The sequence below is a fragment of the Salmo trutta genome, chromosome 17, assembly GCF_901001165.1.
Source record: "Salmo trutta chromosome 17, fSalTru1.1, whole genome shotgun sequence".
NCBI lineage: Eukaryota > Metazoa > Chordata > Actinopteri > Salmoniformes > Salmonidae > Salmo > Salmo trutta.
Genome location: NC_042973.1, coordinates 14,175,224 through 14,200,467, shown reverse-complemented (window position 1 = coordinate 14,200,467; position 25,244 = coordinate 14,175,224). Strand labels below are relative to the sequence as shown.

Genomic DNA, 25,244 nt, shown 5'->3' with positions numbered 1-25,244 from the left:
ATATTCATTCAAAGTTACAGATCAAATATGAATTCACCTCCTCATCAGCGAATATCTGAATGAAGTCACTCAGAGAGAAACATCCTGTTTGTAAGACCAGATCTCCTGCCTCTTCAACACATTGTCCAGCAAGAACCAACAACTTGTGGCGAGACACATCAGATATAAGCCGGCGCACCTAGTGAAATGGAAAGAAAAAGTCATGAAAATGAAGCTCCATTTAGTAGCCTTTACTACTCCAAATAGGGCAATAGTATAGACTGTGTTCGTGTTACAGGGCACACAGAGAAACAAGGCCTCTCATTCAAGTTTTTTGTGTGTCAACATCAGCCTGTTTACAGTCTATAATATGATAAAAAGGTCAAAATGGCATTATGTTATGGCCAGATAAGACCTTCATTTTGATCCAAATTAAATGCATACCAAAGGCCACAATCAACCCAGATTTAAAGGTATACAATGTAATCAAGTGATCAAAACAAAAGGATACACTCCTAGATGTTTCCACTTCACAATAACAGCACTTACAGTTGAACGGGGCAGCTCTACCACCGCAGAAATTTTACAAACTGACTTGTTGGAAAGGTGGCATACTATGACGGTGCCACGTTGAAAGTTACTGAGCTCTTTAGTAAGGCCATTCTACTGCCAATGTTTGTCTATGGAGATTGCATGGTTGTGTGCTCGATTTTATTCACCTGTCAGCAACGGGTGTGGCTGAAATAACCGAATCCACTAATTTGAAGGGGTGTCCACATAATATTTAAGCTATATATAAAAAGTAACATTTTCATGATAAAAAGGCAATCTATCAATAAAAAACTCTATGGCAATATTCTACTGTTAATGGTATAAAAATAATCTCAAATTCACACTGATGAAAAGCAGCACTTCAATGTGGAAAAATCCTCATCCCCCATCCCTTCCCCGAGAAAATATTTCAAGAATTACTGTTTACATGTCCAGTACTAAGCCTACTGCAAACTGTGGCTCAGTTGGTAGAGCATGGTGTTTGCAACACCAGGGTTGTGGGTTCACTTCCCACGGGGGACCAGTATGGAGAAAAAAAATGTATGAAATGTATGCATTCACTACTGTAAGTCGCTCTGGATAAGAGCGTCTGCTAAATGACTAAAATGTAAATGTAAAAATGTTTGTTCAGGCATAACATTGAAAAAAAAATACCTGAAATTACCAACAGATACACTTGCAGAGAACACAAAGCAAGAGATCGACTTTATATTTCGCCATTTAATGCATTCTAATATATCGCAAGTGCATTAAGCATCAGGCACAGGCTAAAGTAGATTATGTAGGTTCGAATGAGGAGGGTTTTGTGAATCATTACAGCAGCAACACGATTTGATTTCCAGTATGAAATGAGAGCCAGATGGCAGGGAAAAGAAGCGTGTTATGCGATGGCAGTGCGTAGTGCAGATGTCATATGAGAAATTTGATCGTTTCCATCTCAGAACAAAGCAATAGCTATGCAAATCAGAGCAAACCTTAGCAAAATGTCTACAAATAGCAATTTTACTGAGTCATCACTTGCCATTGACTACAATGAAAATGTCAACCAATTTTCTTATTAACAAAACAAAATATAAATACAAGTTTTTGGGGGGGATCAACTACACAAAAGGAGTGTAAATAAGGCCATGTGTAAAAATGGTTGAACTTCCCCTTTAATACTATGTAATACTTCATCATCGTCGCCAAACACATTGGCTCCAGGTCATCTACAAGACCCTGCTAGGTAAAGTCCCCCCTTATCTCCGCTCACTGGTCACCATAGCAGCACCCACCAGTAGCACGCGCTCCAGCAGGTATATCTCTCTGGTCACCCCTAAAGCCAACTCCTCCTTTGGTCGTCTCTCCTTCCAGTTCTCAGCTGCCAATGACTGGAACGAACTACAAAAATCTCTAAAACTGGAAACACTTATCTCCCTCACTAGCTTTAAGCACCAGCTGTCAGAGCAGCTCACAGATCTCTGCACCTGTACATAGCCCATCTTTAATTGAGCCCAAACTACTACCTTTTCCCCTACTGTATTTATTTATTTTGCTCCTTTGCACCATATTATTTATATTTTAACTTTTAACTTTCTTCAAACTACAAATCTACCATTCCAGTGTTTTTTCTTGCCATACTTTATTTACTTTGCCACCATGGCATTTTTTTGCCTTTACCTCCATTATCTCACATCATTTGCTCACATTGTATATAGTCTTATTTTTTTCTACTGCATCATTGATTGTATGTTGTTTTACTCCATGTGTAACTCTGTGTTTTTGTATGTTGTCGAACTGCTTTGCTTTATCTTGGCCAGGTCGCAATTGTAAATGAGAACTTGTTCTCAACTTGCCTACCTGGTTAAATAAAGGTGAAATAAAATAAAATAAATACTGACTTTCATAACGATGTGATTTTATCATTCTGAACATAGTTTATTTCCCAGTATTTTAAAATGAATATAGACTACCCACAACATTTTACATTTTAGTCATTTAGCAGACGCTCTTATCCAGAGCGACTTACGGTAGTGAATGCATACATTTCATTTCATACATTTTTTTTCTATGCTGGCCCCCCGTGGGAATCGAACCCACAACCCTGGCGTTGCAAACACCATACTCTACCAACTGAGCTATTAAATAAAGACTTCAACAACAAGGTCTGATGCTAACAGTGAGAGATTTAGCCTAATTAGGTCTCACCTCTGAGCAGACCAACTCATGGGATGGGTTCACCATCACCTGGGTATCCAGAACATCTCCACCGTGCTGCAGTGTCCTCTGACCTAGAAGAAAGGAGAGAAATGGTGGTCAGAAACCTGAGAGTAAGGAGAAGCGAAAAGGCGTCCTCCAGGAGATGAGGGGTTAAAAAAGGAACATAGCCTGTTCCTTTAGACCGGCAAACAATGGGTACTAGGCAATTAGTCTGTTTCATTTACAGACTACACTAAAAGAGACAGATGGTCTGAATGAAACGGCCCACACAGGCTAATGGCAGTAGGCTATATGTGGAGAGTTTGGGAATAACAGACCATGCATCCACTAAAATGGTTCAACAGGTTGTGCAAATCAGAAGTCAAAATCCAATCTGAAAGATCTTACAGTAAATCGTTTAGCAGATGTAGAGGCATTCAGCGTACAGTTAAGTCTTGAGCATAGCCAGAGAAAGAGCTCTGCCAGCATCAGAAACAACCAGTCTATAGACACGTCCCTGGGTGGAATGCCTCTAAAGAGAAGGCAACAACGCCGATGACATTAAGGCACAGAGTTTTGCATAGCCTAAAGATAAACCCTGGGCCAGCAGTGTGACTGTAGCTTTTAGTGCAGGTCTGAAGAGAGAACAGGACAAACACCAGGCAAGGAACTGAAACAAGTCTGAGGCAAAAACAAAATACCCCAAATGACAGTCTCAACAAAACATGACTTAACAGTAGTTCGAATGGTATTGATTCAACGGTCTTGAATAAGACAAAAACAAACAAACTGGTTACCAAAAAAAGCCAACATCTATACAATAATGGTATACAACTCAAAAGAAACAAAAAGGCAAAGCTTTTGAAATATCATATGTTTTTGTTTTAGGCTATATTTGTTAATAATTCTAGTTATTCCCATGCTCCAAAAGCTGCAATGACATACTGAGGCTATTCAGGCTGAATAAACAACCTGTGATCCACACTCCTCCGACTGCATCACATGCCAGAATAAAGAGACATTCACTCATGCGCTGCACCAAACATCTCCATTTAGCCAACAATTTGCCACAACGACTCACAAGACGAAATGGGAGGGGTGGTGAAACTGTTTCACGACCGGGGCTACATGCTCTAAAAGGTAAAATAATCATGGAAGTCCCGGCAGAAAGCAAGGACAATGTTTTTTATGGGTTATATTGATAGCCTAACACACTATAAGGCTGTGGGAGAGGAAGAAAAGGACTTCCAGCAAGATAAAGAGGAATAACTCAAAAGTAAAAGTAACAGCACAAGCAATTTATGACTAGCCAAGCCTATAGTTGAAGATAAGAGAAGCCGACAAAAGACCAAAGTCTCTGGAGTGTATCCAGTATCACTATTGAAGCAGCAAAAGTTGTCACTTAACGCACCATGTCTTACTATATGAACAACAGCTCAAATGCACATTAACCAAAAGCTCAGTAGACCCAAAACCGAGTGGACAGTTACCCAAAGGCCCAGTCCAAGTCAGGTTGTTGGTGTAGATGGTCCAGCCAGTCAAGAAGGGAGATTGAGAATGTGATTGTTGCTTGCTGTAGTCATATGTGCTAGCAGGTATTGAGCCTTTAATTGGATTACCACCCCATTAGGAAAGTAACTAAGGCGTTGCCACCCCCATTAGGGAAGTAGCTAAGGCGTTACCACCCCCATTAGGGAAAACATCGTTGGATGTGGCAGGGCTTGAAAACTATTACGGACTACAAAGGGAAACCTAGACGCGAGCTGCCCAGTGACGCGAGCTTACCAGACAAGCTTTTATGCCCGCTTCGAGGCAAGCAACATAGAAGCATGCATGAGAGCACCAGGTGTTCTGGATGACTGTGATAACGCTCTTGGTAGCCCATGTGAGCAAGACCTTTAAACAGGTCAACATTCAAAGCCACTGGGCCAGACGGATTACCATGACGTGTATTGCGAGCATGCGCTGACGAAATGGCAAGTGTCTTCACTGACATTTTCAATCTCTCCCTGACCGAGTCTGTAATACCAACATGTTTCAAGCAGACCACCCTAGTCCCTGTGCCCAAGGAAGCGAAGGTAACCTGCCTAAATGATTACAGCCCCATAGCACTCACGTCCATAGCCATGAAGTGCTTTGAAAGGCTGGTAACACCATTATCCCAGAAACCCTAGACCCACTTCAATTTGCATACCGCCAAACAGATCCACAGATGATGCAATCTCTATTGCACTCCACACTGCCCTTTCCCACCTGGACAAAGGGAACACCTATGTGAGAATGCTATTCATTGACTACAGCCCAGCCTTCAACACCATAGTGCCCTCAAAGCTCATCACACGACTCCAACACCATCAATAAGTTTGCAGACGACACAACAATGGTAGGCCTGACCACCGACAACGATGAGAAAGCCTATAGGGAGGTCAGAGAACTGGCAGTGTGGTGCCAGGACCACAACTTCTCCCTCAACGTGATCAAGACAAAGGAGGTGATCGTGGACAACAGGAAAAGGCGAACTGGCACCTATTAACATCGGCGGGGCTGTAGTGGAGAATGTTGAGAGCTTCAAGTTCATTGGTGTCCACATCACCAACAAACTTTAATTGTCCAAAAACACCAAGACAGTCGTGAAGAGGGCACGAGAAAACCTTTTCCCCCTCAGGAGACTGCAAAGATTTGTCATGGGTCCACAGATAAACAAAAAGTTCTACAGCTGCACCATCGAGAACATTCTGACAGGTTGCATCACCGCCTGGTATGGCAACTGCTCGGCATCTGACCGCAAGGCGCTACAAGGGGTAGTGCGCACTGCCCAGTACATCACTGGGGCGAAGATTCCTACCATCCAGGACCTATATAATAGGCGGTGTCAGAGTAAAGCCCATAAATTTGTCACTCTCCATTCACCCAAGTCAGACTGTTTTCTCTGCTATCGCATGGCAAGCGGTACTAGAGCACCAAGTCTAGGACCAAAAGGCTCCTTAACAGCTTTTACCCCCAAGCCATAAGACTGCTGAACAATTAATCAAATGGCCACCGGACTACTTACATTTAACACCCCCCCCCCCCCCCCCCCCCCCCATGTCATTAGCGTACCAACCTCCCACCCCTCCTCTCATTACCATAGTTCACTCTATTTCCTGTGCTGCAAGAAGAGGAACCATTTTATTTATTTTTTACAGTCACCAGCATGTGTAAAAGAGACATGATCAAAGAGAGGGCCCCAGCTCCAACCTTGACCCTTGCATAGAGACGAAACCCAAAACATGAGGAAGCACTTTCTTCCTTCCTGTCGAGCTAGTTGTGCTAGCATGGTGCCATTGTAACAGCTGCAGGGCCTAGGCTTTTCCCCAGAGAACACAATAGCACAAGGAAGCAAAGAATTATCTTAATTCTATTTTGAACAATTCATCAGGGCCCATGACCAGATAGATTCACACTAACGGACCATTATATACACTAACTCAGAACAGATATTAGCTGCAACCATGAATAACTTGAATTATTTACCACAAGGGTCAAGACTACCTGGCTACCAAGGCTCTCAAGACCACCTCCGCCTTTTCCACATGCTTTGTGTCTGGTTGAGCCCTGTCCTATCAGAGATCTGTGCCCCCTGCAGGGGGAAACTTGAGGGGCACCTAGGGCAACATCCGACTCCCCACCACGTTGGACGGAGGCAAATTAAAACCACCACAGCATGACTTTTAAGCAAAGGATTACCCTACAACAAAATTCACGCTTTCTTCCCCTCATCTCCCTGCCTTCTTGATATGGGCAATTCCCCGATAATGGAGTGATGCACAAGGAAAATGTGAAAATTATGCACAAGGATGACTTGTTTTACAAAAACACATTTCCTTGAAGAACAGTGCAGATGCAAAGTTTGGTAACAGAATGACAGCTTGTGCTGTTGGCGCCATCATTCTGTTACCAAACTTTGCATCTGCATTGCTCTTCAAGTAAATGTGTTTTTATAAAACCTTGTGGAAATTGTTAAAAGTAGTCCTTGCGCATGGAGCTGTACGGTTTATTTAACTTTGTTTTTTGTTTGACATACATTCTGAAGTGAAAAATCTGAATCTCACTGTGGAATTGCCCATCTCTCATCTTTGATGGCTCTCTGGGCTTTGGCACCATTTTCCCCTTGGAGCAGATCCTTTCTTCCACTGTCAGGTTCTTATTGTCCATATACACACTGCAGTGTATAATTCTACGCTGCTGGAAAACAAGGCTGAAAGTGGCCTGCAATATCCACAGCAATTCAGCTGAAAGGAAACAGCTACACGGCTCCATTTTCTGCCTTTACTCTTCAACTCTGGATGAGTCACAATATGTAGCAATTGTGGAAAATAATTTAATTAGGGTTTTGGTAGAGGAATATGCTTAAGATGCTGCCATATTTCAGATGTGATGAGTCTCCTCTGTAACCATTACTTTTGAGGTGAATCCTAATTCTTTAAAGGTTTGCCATTTGCAGGTGTATCCAAACATTCTTCTACCCCCTCCCCAGCCACCGAATCCAACCCTGCAAAAGCACTGTTTCAATATTTCACAGCAATGCAAACTTACACACAGGGACACTGACACACACCCCCCCCCCCCACCCCACCACCACCACCACCACCATCCCATGTGTCTGCAGTGCACTCTGCCAGGATAGAGGCAGGTTTTTTTAATCTAAGCTGTAAATCACAGGAGGAGCTACATGACATGTTGCTGGGAGTGGACCAGCTGCTCGAGTAACCAGGGCAGCCAGTAAACCGCCCCAGTCCCCCAACTATAAAAGGAAACAGTCAGCCTCACAGGGGCCAAAGTCCCCTTATTCAAAACAGATAACATCTGTCAGCATCAAATCAAAGTATATTTGTTACGTGCACCAAATACAACAGGTGTAGACCTTACAGTGAAATGCTTATTTACAGGCTCTAACCAACAGTGCAAAAAAGGTATTCAGTGAACAAAAGGTAAGTAAAGAAATAAAAACAACCGTTAAAAAGACAGTAAAAAATAACAGTAGCTAGGCTATATACAGTAGCGAGGCTATAACAGTAGCGAGGCTATATACAGGCAGGGCTGATTGAGGTAGCATGTACATGTAGATGTAGATATGGTTAAAGTGACTATGCATACATGATTAACAGAGTATCAGTAGTGTAAAAAGAGGGGTTGGCAGGTGGTGGGACACAAGCCCGGTTAGCCAATGTGCGGGGGCACTGGTTGGTCAGGCCAATTGAGGTAGTATGTACATGAATGTACAGTTAAAGTGACTATGCATATATGATAAACAGAGTAGCAGCAGCGTAAAAGAGGGGTTTGGGGGGGGGCACACAATGCAAATAGTCTAGGTAGCCAATTGATTAACTGTTCAGGAATATTACGGCTTGGGGGTAAAAACTGTTGAGAAGCCTTGTCGTCCTAGACTTGGCACTCCGGTACCGCTTGCCATGCGGTAGTAGAGAGAACAGTCTATGACTGGGGTGGCTGGGGTCTTTGGGCCTTCCTCTGACACCGCCTGGTGTAGAGTTCCTGGATGGCAGACAGCTTAGCTCCCGTGATGTACTGGGCCGTACGAACTACCCTCTGAAGTGCCTTGCGGTCGGAGGTCGAGCAATTGCCGTACCAGGCAGTGATGCAACCAGTCAGGATGCTCTCGATGTTGCAGCTGTAGAACCTTTTGAGGATCTGAGGACCCATGCCAAATTGTTTTAGTTTCCTGAGGGGGAATAGGCTATGTCGTGTCCTCTTCACGACTGTCTTGGTGTGTTTGGATCATTCTAGTTTGTTGGTGATGTGGACACCAAGGACCTTGAAGCTCTCAACCTGCTCCACTACAGCCGCGTCGATAAGAATGGGGGCGTGCTTGGTCCTCCTTTTCCTGTAGTCCAAAATCATCTCCTTAGCCTTGGTTACGTTGAGGGACAGGTTGTTATTCTGGCACCACCCAGCCAGGTCTCTGACCTCCTCCCTATAGGCTGTCTCGTCATTGTCAGTGATCAGGCCTACCACTGTTGTGTCGTCTGAAAACTTAATGGTGTTGGAGTCGTGCCTGGCCATGCAGTTGTGGGTGAACAGGGAGTACAGGAGAGGACTGAGCACGCACCCCTGAGGGGCTCCAGTGTTGAGGATCAGCCCGTCAGGAAGTCCAGGATCCAGTTGCAGAGGGAGGTATTTAGTCCCAGGATCCTTAGCTTAGTAATGAGCTTTGAGGGTACTATGGTGGTGAACGCTGAGCTGTAGTCATTGAATACTCACATAGGTGTTCCTTTTGTCCAGGTGGGAAAGGGCAGTGTGGAGTGCAATAGAGATTGCATCATCTGTTTGGCGGTATGCAAATTGGAGTGGATCTAGGGTTTCTGGGATAATGGTATTGATGTGAACCATTACCAGCCTTTCAAAACACTTCATGGCTACGGAGGTGAGTGCTACGGGTCTGTACTCATTTAGGCAGGTTGCCTTCGTGTTCTTGGGCACAGGAACCATGGTGGTCTGCTTGAAACATGTTGGTATTACAGACTCAAATCAGGGACATGTTGAAAATGTCAGTGAAGACACCTGCCAGTTGGTCAGCACATGCAAGGAGCACACATCCTGGTAATCCGTCAGGCCCCGCAGCCTTGTGAATGTTGACCTGTTTAAAGGTCTTACTCACGTCGGCTACGGAGAGGGTGATCACACAGTCGTCCGGAACAGCTGATGCTTTCATGCATGCCTCAGTGTTGCTTGCCTCGAAGCGAGCAGAGAAGTGATTTAGCTCGTCTGGTAGGCTCGTGTCACCGTGCAGCTCGCAGCTGTGCTTCCCTTTGTAGTCTAATAGTTTTCAAGCCCTGCCACATAAGACAAGAGCCGGTGTAGTACGATTCAATCTTAGCCCTGTATTGACGCTTTGCCTGTTTGATGGTTCGTCGGAGGGCACAGCAGGATTTCTTAGAAGCTTCCGGGTTAGAGTCCCGCACCTTGAAAGCAGTAGCTCTACCCTTTAGCTCAGTGCGAATGTTGCCTGTAATCCATGGCTTCTGGTTGGGGTATGTACGTACAGTCACTGTGGGCACGGCATCCTCGATGCACTTATTGATAAAAGCCAATGACTGATGTGGTGTACTCCTCAATGCCATCAGAAGAATCCCGGAACATGTTCCAGTCTGTGACATTAAAACAGTCCTGTAGTTTAGCATCTGCTTCACCTGACCACTTTTTTTATAGACCGAGTCACTGGAGCTTGCTGCTTTAAATTTTTGCTTGTAAGAAGGAATTAGGAAGATAGAATTGTGGTCGGATTTACCAAATGGAGGGCGAGGGAGAGCTTTGTACACGTCTCTGTGTGTGGAGTACAGGTGATCTAGAATGGTTTTTTCCCCCTCTGGTTGCACATTTAACATGTTGATAGAAATTAGGTAGAACTGATTTAAGTTTCCCTGCATTAAAGTCTCCGGCCACTAGAAGTGCCACCTCTGGGTGAGCGGTTTCCTGTTTGCTTATTTCCTTATACAGCTGACTCAGTGCAGTCTTAGTGCCAGCATCCGTCTGTGGTGGTAAATAAACAGCCACGAAAAGTATAGCTGAAAACTCTAGGCAAATAGTGTGGTCTGCATTTTATCACAAGATACTCTACTTCAGACGAGCAAAATCTAGAGACTTCCTTAGATTTCGTGCACCAGCTGTTGTTTACAAATATGCACAGACCCCCCCCCCCCCCCTCTCATCTTACCGGAGTGTGCTGTTCTATCTTGCCGGTGTAGCGTATATCCCGCTAGCTGAATATCCATGTCATCATTCAGCCACAATTCCGTGAAACATAAGATATTACAGTTTTTGATGTCCCGTTGGTAGGATATTCGTGATCGTACCTCGTCTAATTTATTGTCCAATGATTGCACGTTGGCGAGTAATATTGACGGTAACGGCCGCTTTCCCATTCGCCTTCTGCAAATCCTTACGAGGCACCCCGCTCTGTGTCCTTTGTACCTGTGTCTCTTCCTCTTGTCAATAAGGGATGTTGGCCTTGTTGGGTGTTAGGAGAATGTTCTGTGCGTCCTGCTTGTTGAAGAAAACATCTTCGTCTAATCTGAGGTGAGTGATCGCTGTCTTGATATCCAGAAGCAATTTCTTGCCGTAAGATACGGTTGCAGAAACATTATGTACAAAATAATTTACAAATAACGCAAACACATAACAGCACAATTGGTTGGGCGCCCATAAAACTGCTGCCATTTCTTCCGGCGCCATTCAGTCATCATTAGCTAATGGCTATACAGTAATAATGGTGCTAAAGCTTTGTTATTACTCTGTTAGGCAACTATCCCCCTAATATATACACACACACATTCTAATGTGTACTAATTCCAACTCATTTGAATTAGGTAGTTTTCATGAATCATTCTTGTATAAGGTTAAACTGGTTGTCCTGTGAAATGAGATCAAGCAGACACTGACACACCACCTGATTCTCTGCTCCCCCAGCCTGCAGCCAAGCTCAGCACCACCCTGCCCAGCAGCACTCCACTAGTGTAAAAACACACACACTCAACAGCTGGCCTGCCATTAGTCAGCCTGTTGGCCGGAAGAGGCTAGGCAGCACGGCTTCCATAGTGGAGCACTGCAGCAATACAGTAGTAGTAGTAGTAATTTCACAGATGCCCAGTTGTGACGGCCTGAGCTAGCAAGCTAGCATGAGCAAGTGTGAGTGGGGACTGATGGTGGGGCGAGGTAATGCTTCATACCAGAGGAGAAAGTTGCTATGTCTTGGTGACTGTGAAGGAAGATGGGCTGCAGAGAGAGGAAGGTGCTTTCCATCAGCCACCTGTCTCATTTCTCTGTTCTCCCAACTAACACTCCACACAAACTACACTGCAAACTATACAAATAACAGTCTGAAGGAGCTACTCAGCTGACGCTGTATGGTTGAGGTGTAGAGGAATAAAACTTCTCAAGCTTTAGTCTTGTGTGCCAGGCTTCTAGGTTCTTCTACAAAAAGAGGTTGCTTGTTGGCGTCTGGATCTCACAGAAACCAATTCAAATTGTAGGACTTATCCCACCCTGAGCAATCTGGCATTTCCAGGCTTCAGCATACAGATCAAATGTCCCCCAGGGCTCAGTTCTAGGCCCTCTCCTATTCTCACTATACACCAAGTCACTTGGCTCTGTCATATCCTCACATGGTCTCTATCATTGCTACGCAGACGACACACAATTCATCTTCTCCTTTCCCCCTTCTGATAACCAGGTGGCGAATCGCATCTCTGCATGTCTGGCAGACATATCAGTGTGGATGACGGATCACCACCTCAAGCTGAACCTCGGCAAGACGGAGCTGCTCTTCCTCCCGGGAAAGAACTGCCCGTTCCATGATCTCGCCATCACGGGTGACAACTCCATTGTGTCCTCCTCCCAGAGTGCTAAGAGCCTTGGCGTGACCCTGGACAACACCCTGTCATTCTCCGCTAACATCAAGGCGGTGACCCGATCCTGTAGGTTCATGCTCTACAACATTCGCAGAGTACAACCCTGCCTCACACAGGAAGCGGCGCAGGTCCTAATCCAGGCACTTGTCATCTCCCGTCTGGATTACTGCAACTCGCTGTTGGCGGGGCTCCCTGCCTGTGCCATTAAACCCCTACAACTCATCCAGAACGCCGCAGCCCGTCTGGTGTTCAACCTTCCCAAGTTCTCTCACGTCACCCCGCTCCTCCACACACTCCACTGGCTTCCAGTTGAAGCTTGCATCTGCTACAAGACCATGGTGCTTGCCTACGGAGCTGTGAGGGGAACAGCACCTCCGTACCTTCAGGCTCTGATCAGTCCCTACACCCAAAGAAGGGCACTGCGTTCATCCACCTCTGGTCTGCTGGCCTCCCTACCTCTGCGGAAGCCCAGTTCCCGCTCAGCCCAGTCAAAACTGTTCGCTGCTCTGGCACCCCAATGGTGGAACAAGCTCCCTCACGACGCCAGGACAGCGGAGTCAATCACCACCTTCCGGAGACACCTGAAACCCCACCTCTTTAAGGAATACCTGGGATAGGATAAAGTAATCCTTCTAACCACCCTCCCCCCCAAAAAAGATTTAGATGTACTATTGTAAAGTGGTTGTTCCACTGGATATCATAAGGTGAATGCACCAATTTGTAAGTCACTCTGGATAAGAGCGTCTGCTAAATGACGTAAATGTAAAATGTAATGTAAATATGAGAATACGACATCTGGCTATGAAGGACAACTCCTGCTATAAATTAGGCGGGACACTGGGCTTTGAAAAACATTACTAGTTGAAACCATTAACTGACCTCACATGCATAAACAGCCTGCTGGCCAGTGGTAATGGATGGCACCAGTACCACCCATGGCATTGCGTACACAGTCCCAGGCAGTCAAATTAAAACATTGACTCATGTCTATCATTAGTGTCTTATGGAGAGTCCAAGAGGGGGCATGTAGGACAACGTGCCTTTTGTCTTTGTCAACGAACATCCATCCCGGTTTGCTTCCAGTCAACATAAAAAGGTCTATGGCCTCCTGATGCTCTCCAGAGGGCTAAAACACACTGTTGTCATCAACAAACCCCATGGACAGTTTTGTTTGCTTCAATCATAAGGAGTGAAAAGCAGAAAGGATGCTGTCAAAATGCAGCGTCAAAGTCCTTTTAGTGCTGCTGAGAATGGTAACTGAACGAAAGGCAGCGCAAACAAGATTGAAGATGGGGAGAATGCCACATGTGTGTGTGTACACACACACACACACACACACACACACACACACACACACACACACACACACACACACACACACACACACACACACACACACACACACACACACACACACACACACACACACACACACACACTCTCCAGAACTGATGAAAAGAGTAAAATGGGCCCAAGGGGTAGAGTATTTGTTTGGTTGTGTTCTGCTTTGCATTAACAGATGAAAACACAAGCAGTATTCAGTCAGCTGAGTTAAGTTTCTCAGTGTTACGAGAACAACAGCCTGTGGCGAAAACGTTGATGAATGGTAATGCAGTGTCCACAACATAATAAGAGGGCACACGCTTTCTGCTGTAACCTCCAACCAAGGCTGGCGACTAAGGAGAAGGCAATCGAGTCTTTCTCAACATCAATTGTATAATTTTCCCAGATTGTATTGTAGATTACCTGGATGATAGATAAATATACATGCAACATGTAAAGTGTTGGTCCCATGTTTCATGAACTGGAATAAAATAACAGAAATGTTCCATATGCACAGAAATCTTATTTCTCAAAAATGTTGTGCACAAATGTGTTTACATTCCTGTTAGTAAGCATTTCTCCTTTGTCAATATAATCTACCATCTGGCAGGTGTGGCATATCAAGAAGCTAATTTAACAGGTGCACCTTGTGCTGGGGACAATAAAAGGCCACTAAAATGTGCATTTTTGTTACAACACAATGCCACAGATGTCTCAAGTTGAGGGAGGGAGCATGCAATTGGTATGCTGACTGCATTAATGTCTACCAGAGATGTTGGAGAATTAAAAATGTTAATTTCTCTACCATAAGCCTCTTCCAATGTTATTTAAGAGAATTTGGCAGTACGTCCAACTGGCCTCACAACCGCAGACCATGTGTGACCACGCCAGCCCAAGGCCTACAGAGTCGGCTTATTCAACTGCGGGATTGTCTGAGACCAGTCACCCGGACAGCTGATGAAACTGCGCAAAACCAAATAATGTCTGCACAAACTGTCAGAAAACATCTCAGGGAAGCTCGTCGTCCTCACCAGGGTCTTGATTTGACTGCAGTTCTGCGTCGTAACGGACTTCAGTGGGCAGAGTCGCACCTTCAATGGCCACTGGCATGCTGGAGAAGTGTGCTCTTCATGGATGAATCCCAGTTGCAACTGTACCGGGCAGATGGCAGACAGCGTGTATGGCGTTGTGTGGGCGAGCGGTTTGCTGATGTCAATGTTGTGAACAGAGTGCCCCATGGTGGTGGTGGGGTTATGGTATGGGAAGGCATAAGCTATGGACAACAAACACAATTGCATTTTATCGATGGCAATTTGAATGCAAAGAGATCCCATAACAAGATCCGTGCCATTCATCTGCCGTCATCACCTCATGTTTCAGAATGATAATCCACGGCCCCATGTCGCAAGGATCTGTACAATTCCTGGAGGCTGAAAATGTCCCAGTTCATCCATGGACTGCATACTCACCAGGCGTCACCCATAGAGCAAGTTTGGTATGCTCCAGATCAATGTGTACGACAGCGTGTTCCAGCAACTTCGCACAGCCATTGAAGAGGATTGGTGCAACGTTCCACAGGCCACAATCAACAGCCTGACCAACTTGCAGTAAATAGTGTTCACACCAGATACTGACTGTTTTCTGATCCACGCCCCTACCTTTTTGTTAAGGGTATCTGTATTCCTAGTCATGTTAAATCCATAGATTAGGTCCTAATTTATTTATTTTAATTGACCGACTTCCTTATATGAACTATAACTCACTAAAATCTTTGACATTGTTGCATGTTGCGTTTATATTTTTGTTCAGTGTAGATATCAGATGAATGTGCTAAGTTCAATGAGTCTTTACAGCAATCAGATTGAGTTAACATGGGATAGACAATCTCTGGTGGGGAAGGAAGCAAGCTCCATCTCCACTGGAGTGTGAAGACGCTGAGCAAATGTAATATCACTGGTGTTTGCCAGGCTGAGCAGCCCCTGACCTGCCGAGCAAGACAGACTTTCTAATCCGCCGACGGTCAGTCCATCTAAGTGCTGCTCTGCTAGATATAGCCTCTCCATACGCAAACCTCTAGTCCCAGGGCACCGCCGTGTTGCTAACCACTGTGGCCCAGCATGCCAACAGCAGGGAGGAAGCCCAGGGACAGACACACACCTAACAGTGAACAACATGACAATGGGAACTCGAAGCTATAGACTACTGTAAGGTGGTTCCAATGGCTCAGTTGGTTGGAGCATGGTATGTGTGTGTGTGGGTTTGATTCCCACATGAGTTCTCTAAGTGGCTTTGGATGAATGACCATATAATTATAATCAATGAATTGCAAAGCATAGAATTTTTGGGAATGGATATTCTGATTTAAAGCAACTTTCTCCTACCATTTAGAATGTTTGACTAATTTATGCTTATGATGTCTTCTCTGAGAATTGTGATCGTCATGGGATGTAACTGTGTGTTACACAGAAAATGTGTAATGTTTTTTTTGTTTTTTTCATCTTGTGTTCTCAATTTCACAGCTGTCAAGTTTGAAAAGTGGGTCATGAACAGCATTCACACAGATATTCAATGGGACTCATTTAAACGACTGATGGAAGACACCGTCAAAAAGGAGTCGGAGAACATAACTAAAAGAACAGCAGGCGTTCACGTGTGAGTCATAGGTTTGAAAGAAACAGAATGGCATGGGGTGGTGGTTTAGGGGTGATGAGGATTTCAGCTGTTCACTCAGCTGCCTAACACACCCAATTCCATCTTGGAAATGTACCCCATAAAGAAGAGTTCCTGGTACCAGTCTGTTCAGCCAAGGCAGACTGACTTGAGACTATGGATCCAAGCAATAGTGCAAGAGCAGTTGACAATAAAACGAACCGTGTATGAAGCATCTAATCTTCAATAGGCTTGAATTTTTATTTAACAAGGCAAGTCAGTTAAGAACAAATTCTTATTTACAATGACTGCCAACCAAAAGGCAAAAGACCTCCTGCAGGGACAGGGGCTGGGATAAAATTTAAAAAAACATCACGACAAGAGACAAAACTACATAAAGGGAGACAAATTACCATTAACATCATGCCTTCAACCACTTTTACATGCCTTGTTAACATACAGTGCATTCAGAAAGTATTCACACACTGACTTTTTCCACATTTTGTTGTGTTACAAAGTGATTACATTGATTTAAGTGTCATTTTTGTCATCGATCTACACAAAATACTCTGTCAAAGTGTACAAACATTTGTAAAAAAAGTAAATTAAATAAATATTGATTAGATAAGTAGTCTATACATGTAACACCTGGATTCTGCAACATTTGCCCATTATTATTTTCAGAATTCTTCAAGCTCTGGTTGTTGATCATTGCTAGACAAATTTCAGGTCTTGCCATAGATTTTCAGGTAGACTGAAGTCGAAACTAAGTCAGCCACTCAGGAACATTCACTGTCTTCTTGGTAAGCAGTGTAGATTTGGCCTTGTGTTTAAAATTGTCCTGCTGAAATGTGAATTCACCTCCCAGTGTCAGGTGGAAAGCAGACAACCAGGTTTTCCTCTAGGATGTTTACTGTGCTTAGCTCCATTCCGTTTTTTTTTTATACTGAAAAACTCTCCAGTCCTTAACAATTACAAGCATACCCATAACATGATGCAGCCACCCCTACGTTGTATGGGATTTGTCCCAAACATAACTTTTATTTAACTAGGCAAGTCAGTTAAGGACAAATTGTTATTTACAATGACGGCCTACGGGGGAATAGTGGGTTAAATGCCTTGTTCAAGGAGAAAATGACAGATTTTTACCTTGTCAGCTCGGGGATTCGATCTAGCAACCTTTCTAGCTCAAGTGGGTATATGTTTACAACACTTTCTATTATTAAGGACAAAATGTTAAGTGCTTTGCCACATTTGCAGTATTACTTTAGTGCCTTGGTGCAAACAGGATGAATGTTTTGGAATATTTTTATTCTGTACATGCTTCTTTGTTCCTACGTTGTCTCCTATGAAAGCCATTAAACTAACTCTTTTAAAGTCACCCTTGGCCTCATGGTAAAATCCCTGAGCGGTTTCTTTCCTCTCCGGCAACAATTAGGAAGGACGCCTGTATGTTTTTAGTGACTGGGTGTATTGATACACCATCGAAATTGTAATTAATAACTTCACCAAGCTCAAAGGGATATTCAATGTCTGCTTTTTATTGTTTTATAAACATATTTATATATTTTTTTTTCCCACATCTACCAAGATGGGCCCTTCTTTGCGAACCATTGGAAAACATCCCTGGTCTTTGTGGTTGAATCTGTGTTTGAAATTCACTGCTCGACTTCGGGACCTTACAGATAATTGTATTTGTGGGGTACAGAGATGAGGTAGTCATTCAAAAAAATCATACTAAACACTATCATTGCACACAGAGTGAGTCCATGCAACTTGTTCTAAAAACATAATTACACATTATGGGGTATTGTGGGGACATTATGGGGTATTGTGTGTAGGCCGGTGACAAAACGTCTCAATTTAACAATTTTAAATTCAGGCTGTAACAACAAAATGTGAATCAGTCAAGAGGTGTGAATACTTTCTGAAGGCTCTGTACATGGGCCAAAGCAATGTGGTCTTAACCTGCAGAGACTACAGGCACTTTTAATACATCAAACAGAAAATTGGTCAAATATGGCCACACAAAGAGAGGTTAAATAAAAGGTTAAAAAAATATGACAGATGAATGTACATGTTTTCTTTCAGAAATCAGTGGTGGGGAAAGTCCCCAAATTGTCCTTACCTTTTATTTCCTCTGAGAAGAAGGCAGAGTGTCGCGACACAAATAGCTTGAGCTGCTCATCCAGGTTACAGGCTGTCAGGTCCACGTCCCATGAGCGGATGCCTGTTGAAACACACACACACACACACACACACACACACACAGTTAGGAGCACACTCAATACACAGGTCAACAGCATTTTCAATTATTCAAAGCAAATATTCACTTCTTAATTACTTCATATGGATCAGTGTCCCGTCAACGGGACAGTTGTTGCTCAATATGCATAATGTGATGTTGTTTTATACAAACAAAAACAACAAAAATGGATCAGCGTAGATAGCACATTCATCTGTTAAGTTCAATGAGTCTTTACAGCAACCAGATGGCCGTGATTGGGTGTCCCATAGGTCAGTGCACAATTGGCCCAGCATCGTCCGGCAATGTAAATAAGAACTTGTACCGAGTTAAATAAAAATAAAAAAATAACTTGAGTTCTTACTGATTTTTTAAATTTTTTATCTTTAATAGTGGTAGACTGACTTCAAAGAGACCACATTCAAGTCCTCCAACCCCTACTTAGTCTGAATGCTGCTCTCTGGCTCCACAACAAACCCCCTCCCAGTCATCTAGAGGTGTGAATACCAGCCAGCCAACAAGTAGAGGATGCTAAGTGCTTTGCAGCAAAAAGACTTGGGACCAGCAGCACAATATTGTGTAGAGGGTGTTCTAAATACTGTAATTGTAAATAGTGTGTACCTTTTTTTTTTTACTTTGTGTGTGGTTTGTTCACTTATGACATTAGATCAGTGTTGGCTGCTAACTTGGCCCTTAAATATTTCACTTTGTGTTTGGAGACATTGGATCAGCATTCTTGTCGCATCTCCTGTTAGTGCATTTTATGTATGGAAGCTAATAATCCATAATGTATGACATTCCTGGGAGTGTGTAAACTTGTATTTTTTATTAGCATAGCATTTTTGTATGTGTTCTAGAAAATCTACGAATTCGGCCACATTTGGGAAAATCGTGAAGGACACCTGGGTGACTTCACACTAAACGTCATGTAGCTTGCTCATTCTTGAAGTTATACGTTTGAAACTTTGCACACACTGTTGCCTTATTGTGGACACTATTAAACTACAGCTTCCTACCTGAATGTGTGGCTTGTCTCTTGCATTTCAAAGATGGTACCAAAAAAAGAACATTTTTTTTTCTTTGTATTTTCTTTAACCAGATCTAATGTGTTATATTCTCCTACATTCATTTCACATTTCCACAAACTTCAAAGTGTTCCTTTCAAATGGTGTCAAGAATATGCATATCCTTGCTTCATTGCCTGAGCTACAGGCAGTTAGATTTGGGTATGTCAATTTAGGCGAAAAATGTAAATAAAAATAAATAAAAAGAGGGGCTGATCCTTAAGAGGTTCACGAGACAGGCACTTTTACTAAGCAAGGCCACAAAGTGAGATCCCAAAGGACTTATGAGGAATGTCAAGTATGAATTTAATATATAAATATAATATCCAATCCTCATAATGAAAGGCAATGCTAGCTACATTATAACACAGAAATGAAAACAATGGATGCAACAAGAGGAGCTTAGCTGCACCCTGACTAGGGTTGCAAAGAGTAAGAAACTTACCGGTAAATTTCCAGAATTTTTCCATGGGAAGTTAAGCCCTAGAATTTGGGGAATTTTGCTGAAATTCATCAAAAAAGTTAGCTTATAATAGTGCACCTTTTTTGTGGCATATTTTGGTTAAACTATCCCCAATTCAATGGAATTGCAACCCTCTGCATGCACAGTGCATTCTTCCATCACATGTACAACTGATTCTCATGATCTTGCACACTAATGAGATACTATTGAGCCCACACTACTACACTGTCTGAGCCAAGGACTACATGTTTTCTGGTCAATTTTGATTACAATACTGGGTGGAGTTTATATATATGACATACATTATTTTTGTTAACTAGTAAATAGTAGCCTACAGCAAAGTGTGTTTAAATCATTTCTAACTTGTTAACAATTTCTGCTAGTTAGTTTTTGCTACCATGTGGGTTTTAGCTTGCTTGAGCCTGCTAACTGAGTGTTAACTCACTTGTTTCCATACATGTTTAATTTTAAAACATTTCTTACAAAAGGAGTTGTTTAATCTAACTGCATAACTATTTATCTGTACATGGAATTGTATTTATTTTATTTCCCCCCCTCACTCATTTTTTCCTAATGTTTACAGGAAAATGCTACGGGCACTATCTGATGTGTGGAGACATTTCACTGCAGCTAATGTAGAAGGAAAAGCTGTGTACATTTGCAAATACTGTGCCAAACAACTTCTGAAAAAAGTCTGTCTACTTCTATTTGAGGTGAAAATGATGAATCAGACACCTTATCGATAGCAACAGCTCATGGTCCTCCTGGAATCAGAAGTTTTTTTGGCTCAATGGAGGAACGTAGTCAGAGAAATGCTGATGAATGTCTTGCTCGAGCTGTGTATGCAACTGGTTCACCTCATGCTCACAGGCAATACGTATTGGAAGAGATTTCTGAATGTTCTTCGCCCTGCATACACCCCTCCAACCAGACATGCTTCATCTACTCATTTGCTGGATGCAGAGTTCAACAGAGTTCAGGTGAAGGTCAAGCAAATCATAGAGAAAGCAGACTGTATTGCAATCATCTCTGATGGGTGGTTGAATGTTCGTGGGCAAGGAATAATTAACTACATCATCTCCACCCCCCTCAACCAGTATTCTACAAGAGCAGACAAGGGACAACAGACACACTGGTCTCTACATTGCAGATGAGCTGAAGGCAGTCATTAATGACCTTGGACCACAGAAGTTATTTGCACTGGTGACAGACAATGCTGCGAACATGAAGGCTGCTTGGTCTAAAGCAGAGGAGTCCTACCCTCACATCACACCCATTGGCTGTGCTAATCATGCATTGAATCTGCTCCTCAAGGACATCATGGCACTGAAAACAATGAATACACTCTACAAGAGAGCCAAGGAAATGTTTAGGTATGTGAAGGGTCATCAAGTTATAGCAGCAATCTACCTCACCAAGCAAAGTGAGAAGAATAAGAGCACCACATTGAAGCTGCCCAGCAACACAGGTGGTGGTGTCATCATGTTTGACAGTCTCCTGGAGGGGAAGGAGTCTCTCCAAGAAATGGCCATACCACAGTCTGCCGATATGGACAGCCCCATCAAGAGGATCCTCCTGGATGATGTATTTTGGGAGAGAGCGGTAAAGCAGCCTGAAACCTATAGCAGTAGCCATTGCACTGATTGAGGGAGACAATACCATCCTGTCTGATGTTCAGACTCTGCTTGCAGATAGATGAAAAAAGAAATCCGTACTGCCCTACCCACTTCACTGTTGCTCCAAGCAGAGGAAACTGCAGGTCTGAAATACATCAAAAAGTATGAAGACTTCTGCCTGAAGCCCATTTTACGCCGCAGCGTACACGTTGGACCCCAAGTATGCTGGTAAGACCATCCTGTCTGGTGTAGAGATCAACAAGGCCTATGGTGTCATCACTATCGTGTCTCACCACCTTGGCCTGGGTGAGGGCAAGGTTCTTGGCAGTCTGGCGAAGTACACTTCCAAGCAAGGGCTTTGGGATGGAGATGCAATATGGCAGTCATGCCAAACATATCTCATCAGCCACCTGGTGGAAGGGACTTTGTGGAGCTGAGGCTCTTTCCCTTGTTTCCTCCATCATCCTCTAAATCCATCAGCCGCCTCAGAGCGCAACTGGTCCTTGTTTGGGAACACACACACCACACACACCAAAGCACGCAAAAGGCTGACCAATACAAGGGTTGAAAAATTGATGGCCATCCGTTAGAGGTCGACCGATTAATCGGAATGGCCGATTAATTAGGGCCGATTTCAAGTTTTCATAACAAATCAGTAATCGGTATTTTTGGCCACCGATTTACCAATTTATTTTTTTACACCTTTATTTAACTAGGCAAGTCAGATTAAGAACACATTCTTATTTTCAATGACGGCCTAGGAACAGGGGGTTAACTGCCTTGTTCAGGGGCAGAACAGATTTTTACCTCGGGGATTCGTTTTTGCAACCTTCCAGTTACTAGTCCAACGCTTGACCACCTGCCTTACATTGCACTCCACGAGGAGCCTGCGTGGCAGGCTGACTACCTGTTATGCAAGGGCAGCAATAAGCCAAGGTAAGTTGCTAGCTAGCTTAAACTGATCTTATAAAAAACTATACATAATCACTAGTTAACTACACATGGTTGATGATATTACTAGTTTATCTAACGTGTCCTGCGTTGCATATAATCGATGCGGTGCCTGTTAATTTCTTATCGAATCACACCCTACTTCGACAAACGGGTGATGATTTAACAAGCGCATTTGCGAAAAAAGCACTGTCGTTGCACCAATGTACCTAACCATAAACATCAATGCCTTTCTTTAAAATCAATACACAAGTATATATTTTTGAACCTGCATATTTAGTTAATATTGCCTGCTAACATGAATTTCTTATAACTAAGGGAGTTGTGTCACTTCTCTTGCGTTCTGTGCAAGCAGTCAGGGTATATACAGCAGTTTGGGCCGCCTGGCTCATTGCGAACTGTGAAGTCCATTTATATCTAACAAAGGCCGTCATTAATTTGCCAGAATTGTACATAATTATGACATAACATTGAAGGTTGTGCAATGTAACAGGAATATTTAGACTTAGGGATGCCACCCGTTAGATAAAATGCGGAACGGTTCCGTATTTCACTGAAATAATAAACGTTTCGTTTTCGAAATGATAGTTTCCGGATTCGACCATATTAATGACCAAAGGCTCGTATTTCTGTGTGTTATTATATTATAATAAGTCTATGAATTGATAGAGCAGTCTGAGTGATGGTAGGCAGCAGCAAGCTCGTAAGCATTCATTCAAACAGCACCTTCGTGCGTTTGCCAGCAGCTCTTCGCAAATCTTCAAGCATTGCGCTGTTTATGACTTCAAGCCTATCAACTCCCAAGATTAGGCTGGTGTAACCGATGTGAAATGGCTAGCTAGTTAGCCGGGTGCGCGCTAATAGCGTTTCAAATGTCACTCGCTCTGAGACTTGGGAGTGGTTGTTCCCCTTGCTCTACATGGGTAACGCTGCTTCGAGGGTGGCTGTTGTCGATGTGTTCCTGGTTCGAGCCCAGGTAGGAGCGAGGAGAGGGACGGAAGCTATACTGTTACACTGACAATACTAAAGTGCCTATAAGAACATCCAATAGTCAAAGGTATATGAAATACAAATCGTAGAGAGAGAAATAGTCCTATAATTCCTATAATAACTACAACCTAAAACTTCTTACCTGGGAATATTAAAGACTCATGTTAAAAAGAACCACCAGCTTTCATATGTTCTCATGTTCTGAGCAAGGAACTTAAACATTAGCTTTTTTACATGGCACATATTGCACTTTTACTTTCTTCTCCAACACTTTGTTTTTGCATTATTTAAACCAAATTGAACATGTTTCATTATTTATTTGAGGCTAAATTGATAGTATTTATCTACTATATTAAGTTAAAATAAGTCTTCATTCAGTATTGTTGTAATTGTCATTATTACAAATAAATTAATTTAAAAAATAAAAATAAAATAAAAAAAATCGGCCGATTAATCAGTATCGGGCGTGTTTCTGGTTCTCCAATAATGGGTATCGGCGTTGAAAAATCATAATCGGTCGATCTCTACCATCCGCACAAATTGGAGGCTTTTTGAGCCTGACAACGAGCCATTGTCAACAAGGTTGAAAAGTGACAGTGAAGATGAGGCCTCAGAGTCTGATGTTCAAGAGGTGGACATTGGGGAGGTCCAGGGAGAAGACATGGAAGCCTGAGAGGAAGACAACCAAAGCTTTAGTTTCTAGACAATCAATTTACAGATGTTTGTTAAAAATGTTTTTGGGAGATGCAATTTGATCTTCAGGGATCATTCAATATTCCCTTTCTTTTGTTGTTCAGTGAAATCATCCCATGTGAAGAGTCAACTCATTTAATTAAAGTTAAATTCGTAACTAAATTGTTTTTTTATTTATATTGGAAGGATTTTATCATTTGCAATTATGTCTACTTATGATAAGGTATAATGTTTGTGTTTCGGTCTCTATATGATAAGGTAAATATATCCAATGCAAAAAAACAGCTACATTTAAATGGTATTAATAATAATTTGCATATATTCCCATATATTCCCACTGAAAGTTTCCACCTCTGAATATTCCCAAAATGTGCAACCTAGCCTGACAGAAGCCAGGAAGATTTAGGCTTATATGTAATTAGTCAGTGCTGAAAGAGGAACCTACCCAGGCTCAGCAACCTTGACTACCTTGGGTAGATGTAACATAGTAAAATCTTTCCTTTCCATTTAGTATGATACAAAAATGAATACATATATTACATTTCATAATGTGTGTCCATCATCCATTTCGTATGATATGTTACAAATAGCAATTTGTACAATGTGTTATGAATTTGCAATATGTATGAATTTGCAATATGTATGAATTTGCAATACGTATAAAATGTTACAAATTCCGACTTGTTGCCGCTAACGTTAGCTAGGCTAATAATAACGCAAGCCTATAGATACACTTTCCTACTCATTCATTACTGCTGCACTGCTTGTTATAGCCCTGAGAATAAATACGAAGAAGACACATTTTATGGCTTATAAAAGTGTTGAAAGTGCTGAGTAAGAAATTAAACTTGAATTCACTCAAAAAAAACAGCAGCTCTTTGCTGTATTCGTTGACATGCTCTCTAGTCATGGTTTTGAAATCTCACAGTATCAATTTTGCCATTGCTTTTTTTATTTTTTATTTCCTGCTACGTTACTGCAGACTCGGTCATCTGAGCAATCTGATTGACCAGCGGTAGCATAGTGTACTTGATTTCCTCACCAGGCCCACCGGGAAGGCAGAGTTGGTACCTTCAGAAACATGAAATGGCAACAGGTTGCCTACCCGGCACGCAGGGCAGCGGAATTGGCTGACCC

At 42.8% G+C, this 25,244-nt stretch overlaps 1 protein-coding gene across 2 annotated transcripts in view; it reads right to left on the bottom strand.

Moving 5' to 3' along the window:
• The window catches only part of LOC115151647 (microtubule-associated protein 1B), a 53,184-nt gene that overhangs the window by 7,681 nt on the left and 20,259 nt on the right, over positions 1-25,244 (bottom strand). Inside the window, exons 2-4 of one of the 2 annotated variants that reach the window (XM_029695757.1) lie at positions 18,214-18,315; positions 2,719-2,801; positions 38-178 (exon numbers count right to left, since the gene is read on the bottom strand). In XM_029695757.1, the coding sequence (XP_029551617.1) occupies positions 38-178; positions 2,719-2,801; positions 18,214-18,315 (326 nt within the window). Of the gene's footprint in view, positions 1-37; positions 179-2,718; positions 2,802-6,800; positions 7,277-18,213; positions 18,316-25,244 lie in introns of those variants that run through there. The other variant, XM_029695758.1, reaches the window with a different exon arrangement.